Source organism: Fistularia commersonii, chromosome 19, assembly GCF_037954325.1.
Source record: "Fistularia commersonii isolate RoL2024-O1a breed Wild chromosome 19, RoL_Fcom_v1.0, whole genome shotgun sequence".
NCBI lineage: Eukaryota > Metazoa > Chordata > Actinopteri > Syngnathiformes > Fistulariidae > Fistularia > Fistularia commersonii.
In genome coordinates, this window is record NC_141302.1 from 858963 (window position 1) to 865203 (window position 6241).

General features: G+C 47.5%; 1 protein-coding gene across 1 annotated transcript; it reads left to right on the forward strand.

Moving 5' to 3' along the window:
- The first annotated feature begins 1211 nt into the window (after nucleotides 1–1211).
- Nucleotides 1212–3701, forward strand: LOC147223265 (uncharacterized). Its single transcript, XM_086166027.1, has 3 exons — nucleotides 1212–1318; nucleotides 2161–2436; nucleotides 2592–3701. The coding sequence occupies exons 1-3, from the start codon at nucleotides 1249–1251 to the stop codon at nucleotides 2879–2881; spliced, it is 636 nt and encodes a 211-aa protein (XP_086022153.1). The 5' UTR covers nucleotides 1212–1248; the 3' UTR covers nucleotides 2882–3701.
- Nucleotides 3702–6241: the final 2540 nt, after the last annotated feature.

The window sequence follows — 6241 nt, forward strand, 5'->3', positions numbered from 1 at the left end:
TAGATAGATAGATAGATAGATAGATAGATAGATAGATAGATAGATAGATAGATAGATAGATAGATAGATAGATAGATAGATAGATAGATAGATAGATAGATAGATAGATAGATAGATAGATAGATAGATAGATAGATAGATAGATAGATAGATAGATAGATAGATAGATAGATAGATAGATAGATAGATAGATGATAGATAGATAGATAGATAGATAGATAGATAGATAGATAGATAGATAGATAGATAGATAGATAGATAGATAGATAGATAGATAGATAGATAGATAGATAGATAGATAGATAGATAGATAGATAGATAGATAGATAGATTACTTTGCTGGTAATTTAATTTAATTCCCAGATGGAGAAACCTGGTAGCCACGGTTGGCTCTACTCATCCCGTTGTGCAAGAGGACTAACTAACTTACTAATTTAATTTGGCTTAAAAAGGGAACAATTAAAACTTTCACCCGTAGCAGAGAAATCAGTGCAGCAGCGGTAAAAGCCAGCTCGTTAATTGCTAGTGAAAATGTGCAATTTAAAGTTAGTCACCAGCTTCACTACTAAAGAGTATGTTGGAATTCTACTGTTCACGCAACTTCAGTGTGTATTGTGTGTGTGTTTGCATGTTTCATGGATGAAGTTTACACATTTAGATTACAGGTGAACACTTTCTTCCTTACATATTTAATAGCACTCTTTTTAGTTTGTAAGGTGTAGGCAGGGATTCAATTTAGATTTTATATGCACATGTGGAAATGGTTTAAAAAAAAATTAAGACTTTTTAAGAGGAATTAAAAAGTCTAATAGCCTCTGTAAATAACCACCTGACATGTTTTATTATTTTAGGTAAATTGTTTGATTGTGTTTTCCGAATTTGATACTTAGAGGATTTTATTTTCTTACTTCTGCCGGAAAAAACGGTTGTATCGCGTGGGCGCTTACTGCAGGAAGTGACATTCTGAAACAGAATGAAAGTGAGTCGCAGCAAGACAGAATATATGTGTGTGAATGAGAGGAACTCGTGTTTAAATGTTTACGTTTGCTCTTTGTTTTTCTTTGTTCTTCTATTTATCTGACCTGGGAACTCATTTCCTTCCACAAACTGTAAAGTCAGCCGGAGGACAACCATGGGTGCCGGAAGCGGAAACACGTGTTCAAGCTTGTTCTAGCACCTTCCGTAGGGCGGAGCTGATCCGCAAAGAAAAGCTGTACTAGCTGCTTCTCCGCTCTTCCTCCCCTGATCATGCGCTTTCTTTGGACCTCGTTGGCCTGCGACGTCATTTTGGCAGCAACTCTGGTGTCGCACAGAGCCGGTAAGTCTCGCCCACGTGACTTCACCGTGTTTTTTGAACGTATTTTGAGCGGCATTTGCGATCGACCGGTAAATCAGGCTCTGCCGTCGAGGGTCCGGCCAGGCCTTGGCCCGAGGGCCTCCACCAGGCGTGTCGATGGTGATTTCCCAGATTTGGAAATCAGTGCCTGGTGCCTCGAGGGGGTTCAGGTGGAAACGGTGGAGTTCGGCACCTTCGACCACTCCGGTAGTAACGGTACCTCGTATTTCTGAGCGCCTTTCTTAAAACTCGACGGCTCTTTGACAAAAGAGAGAACAGCATCAGATGGAACGGCAACGGACAAAGTCCACATGAAGCGGCAGGTGAAAGGCGGCGCAGGCAGCGACTCTTAGCGTGAGCGGGCAAGTTTGGACAAGTGAGTTTTGATATGAAGAGGAGTCAGAATTTGGTTGTCGGAGGGCAAACGGTTCACATGAAACCGCTAATAAAGTCTCTCGATGTTTGTATACAAATGAAAAAAAAAACAACTTTTCGCTCGTCGGCCGCCATTATTGCTGAAGACGCAACGCCGTCTGCAGCGACGTCACAGGGTTGACAGGGTTAGCATCGGGGCTAAGCGTGTCGGGGGGGCGGAGGTGAACTCCCAAGTGGGAACGAGCTTGAAGATGAAGAGCAACGAATCTGCCGAGAGGAAAGAGTCGGTAAAGGTGTTCGCTGAGGCAACTGTGTTGCTGCGCTAACAGAGAGTCGGTCAATGTTTTCTGCTTCTTTTTTTGGGGCCTGGAGCTCGGAACAGGACTGGTATGCTGGTCGCAGCAGAGGAACAGATCGACACCAAAACGTTTCTTCTTTCTCCCCTGAAGGCGAGGTGCCGATGTCTGTCCCGGTCGGTGGATGCGTCACTCTGCTGTTCAACTGTTCCAGTGCTACAAATGAGCTTATGTGTTGTGACCCAAGAGGCGACGTCATCTATCGGAAAGGTTCTATTCCTGAAATCCAAGAGAAGTGGCAACACAGGGCCTCCGTTAACATTTCTGGAGGCCTCTTCTCGTTGTATATCTGCAATGTGACACTACAAGACATCGGAACGTACTATTGCGAGTGCAACTCCAGTATTGACGGAGTTAAACTGACCATCGGTGAGTCATCATTTACCCCCGTTAGCTAATCCTGCCAAAATATCGTGTCTCTCCAGTTTGTTTTTTCTGCACAATGTAGTTATTGTCACATGACCAGACAGGTGCTTTCCAGACTGTCGTTCCCTTTGATAACACAGCTTTTCTCGTCGTTCCAGAGCCGAAGTCTGAGGGGACGGCAAAAAGTAGCGTCGCCACAACCACCATAGCCATCACAACCACCAACACCACCAACACCACCACTGGCGACGCCAATAAAATCCCCATTGTCATTGGGGTCCCCGTGGCCATCGTGGTCATCGTGGTCATCGTGGTCATCGGGGTCATCGGGGTCATAATAAAACGGGTCAAGAGTCGCCGGCAGAGAGTTGAAGGGCCAAGCTCTTCACACGAGTCAGGAACTGATGGAGAAAAATTGGAAATGAATACCACGAATACCTCGACCTGAACCCCCTTGTTCCTGAAGCTGTGCTGCCTATTGTTACTTGTTTTATTCATTTTGGACATTCATTTTGTATTTTATACGTTTGCAATCCAATTTTGAATCTATTTCTGAACAAGTCTCAGTGCATGAGGACACAAATGAAGAAACTGCCAGGCTTTTTGCCATTATGGCGTGCTAGCGTAGCGGCAGTTTTGCATGCTACTCCATGTTGTTTACATATGTGGTCCTCTAGTATTTGAATGTAAAAACAGTTGGAGCTTGTGGTGGTAAGAAGAACTTTAGCATTCCGGTGCATCTGAAAGAAATATGAGCCAAACGCGAGAAGGGTGTTGCTGTCAGAGATCTCGCTAAGCACTACAACAAGGCAGCAACATCGATCGTGACTGAAGGGGCGACTAACCAAGCAAAGGTCGCAAGTCTTAGAAGTAGAAAAGTTATCGTAAGCTCCGATTCATGAATGTCAACCAGCTGGAGATAGCATTAGTGTTAGCGTTAGCATTAGTGAGGGTCTCATATGACAGAAGGCTTTACTTTTTCTGGTTCTGATGAAGTAAGAGCTAGAAAAAGAGAAAACAACAACAGAACCTCAGCAACAACAACGTTAGCCTTAATTTTAAAATCCACATCAAGCTGCTCATATTTTAATGTTTACAATTTTATGTAGCACTGAGATTTACTGTTAATTTGTACTCTTGTGATAATTATTTTGCACATTTCATGCCAACAAGCAGAAAGATATGCTGCAAATTCAATCAAGCTAAAACAAAGTACAAATGCAGTATTTCTGATTTTTTTGTATTTGTTACAAAAATAAATAAATGAATCTACCAAAGAGTGCAGCTTGTTTTTGGGGCTGGAGAACGGATCCATGGGGTTTACAAGGATTTCAGTGGAAAAAAATGATTCGGTTCGTCGACGTTTGGTGAGCGGAGTCTCCAACTTACGGCAAAAGTGAGCTTCTTGGATGATCCACTGGACCGCCGTTGTTCTCCTACGGACAGCAGATCCGGTGAACTAAGAAAAGTCTCCATTGCTGTCTGACCTGCCGTGGTCGCTTGGGTCCGTGGATCTTTCTTCTGCGGTTCAAAGCGTATCCTCTGATTCACTGCAAGCCCTTTGCTTCTTGGGGATCCTAATCCTACACGTCATCTTCTTTCATGGTCATTTCGTCGCCCTTCATCGTCTCATGATGCCTTTGTTTGGTACATTTAAGCTGCCTTTCAATTTCCTCATCATACAAGTCCTGCCCCAAGCGGAGGAGCTCAAGTATCTCGGGGTCTTGCTCACGAGTGAGGGAAGGAGGTGTAGAAGGTCAATTTACCGGTGGATCGACGTCCCAATCCTCTCCTCCGGTCACCAGCTGTGGGTGGAGACCAGAAGAACCAGATCACGGATCCAAGCGTCTGAGATGTGTGTCCTCCTCAGGATGTCCGGGCTCTCCGTCATGAATCCGTCATGTCCGGACGCCTCCTGGTGAGGTGTTCTGGTCAAGTCCTACTTGGAGGAGAGACAGGACACACTTGAAGTGGAGTGGAGGACGGTGGAGGTATGCCTCTTTTGGAAGCCAATGGCGTCATCTTGTGGTCCACACCTGTCACGGCAGGTGGAGCTGGACGCTGAAGATGAACAAGATCAGCAGGCTCGACCCTCGCGTTGGTTGAAAGAACTCCGTCGAAGAAACTCCACGTAAGAATAAACAAGCGAGCTGATTGGCTCCCTGACCTGAGACCTCATCCCTCTCAGTTGGAGATTGCGATCTTCTCAGGGAGTGAGAGTGTGTGTTTGTGTGATGTGTTTAGTGCAAGAAGTGAGAGGGAAGGTCCATGCCTACTTCCTGTCTGGTTGCCACCTCTCGCTTTCAGGGCTGCCGCTGACAAGCCTTGTGGTGAATGAAGAAGCAACTCGTGCATCAGTCTACTCCTGCCGGTTCAGGAGAAGCTCCCCACCACCAAGACTTCTGCCAGGCCTCCTCATGGCACACATGGTGACTGGCTAGCAGGCTAACCTAGCAGGGGATCTGAGAGTAGCAGTGGGTCCCATAGATATAGTGTGCATGCCTACCCTAGTGGGTACACCTTGGGGTGGGTACAGCCCTATTTAGGAGTCGCACTGCGTACCCCGATGGAGGAAGGGCCTAGATAAGAGGCCTGAAAAAGGAGGCTCGGTCAACAAGGAGTGCAGGGAACTTGAGGAGGACCGAAGTGACAAGACAAATGAAGAAACGCATCAGGACACATGAAGCCAACACCGGATTGACACCTCGAGTTTGTGGATCCACCTGCTCTGAAGGCTGCAGACAGCGTGGATCAAGTTTTGGACTCTGTAGGCAAGGCAAGACTCACAAGTAGCAGAAGCAGGACTGTCATCATCGGACACGATGGACCACCAAGAGAGTGTGTGTGCGAGTGTGTCCATACTTGTATGCTCAAGGCTGCTGTTAGAAAAGTCAACAAGGAGTTGCTGTCAGCTAGCAGTTAGCTGTTTTGCCCCGAAGGAGAAAGAAACACTGGATGGATGAAGGGATGGATGAGCTGAGTTGTCCTGCAGTTTGGCTGCTGGTGGTTCTTCTGCTGATGTTTGCTCAGGGGGTGTGTTGGTTCTTCATCTCAGAGGGTTTGACTTTGACAGGTCACACAGCCTGGGGTCGGGGTCGGGGTTTGGGGGCGGAGCCTCTTGATCCCTGCGCTTCACGGCCCACTTTCCACAACACTCTTGCTCAAGAAGATACCTGCTTCCTGGAGGTTTGCCTTCGGCTGACGACACCCTGCTTTCCGTCTGCGTCGTTTCTGGGTCAGGAACGATGGAGATCTTCTGGATGTTCCTGCTGGTCGCCGTGGCCTCCGGCAGCGACTGTGAGTCCTGGCGTCCTTGAAGGCAAATTGGTCGTGTTCCTTCTTCCTGGTTCATCCACGGACCCCGCCAGGTACCTTCAACGTGGACCAGGCCGAGGAGAACCAGAACGTGACGCTGGAGTGGAACTTCACGCCCGCCGCCTCTCTGGGCTCGCTAACGGTGCGCTGCGAGCAGACGCCCGCTGCCGGCGGCGCCGCCGTCGTCCTCTTCAGCCTGCAGGGCGGCATGGAGGACGGCGCCCTGGACCGGCGCTTCTTCATATCAGCACTCTTGACATACACTCACCGGCCACTTTATTAGGTACACCATGCTAGTAACGGGTTGGACCCCCTTTTGCCTTCAGAACTGCCTCAATTCTTGGTGGCATAGATTCAACAAGGTGCTGGAAGCATTCCTCAGAGAGTTTGGTCCATATTGACATGATGGCATCACATTTGTCGGCCGCACATCCATGATGCCAATCTCCCGTTCCACCACATCCCGAAGATGCTCTATTGGATCGAGATCTGG

Excerpts from the sequence above, each read along its gene's own strand:
- LOC147223265 (XM_086166027.1), top strand. The coding sequence starts at position 1,249 with ATGCGCTTTCTTTGGACCTCGTTGGCCTGCGACGTCATTTTGGCAGCA. Across the intron at positions 1,319-2,160 it reads TCTGGTGTCGCACAGAGCCG|GCGAGGTGCCGATGTCTGTC; the intron begins GTAAGTCTCGCC and ends TCTCCCCTGAAG. Across the intron at positions 2,437-2,591 it reads CGGAGTTAAACTGACCATCG|AGCCGAAGTCTGAGGGGACG; the intron begins GTGAGTCATCAT and ends TCGTCGTTCCAG.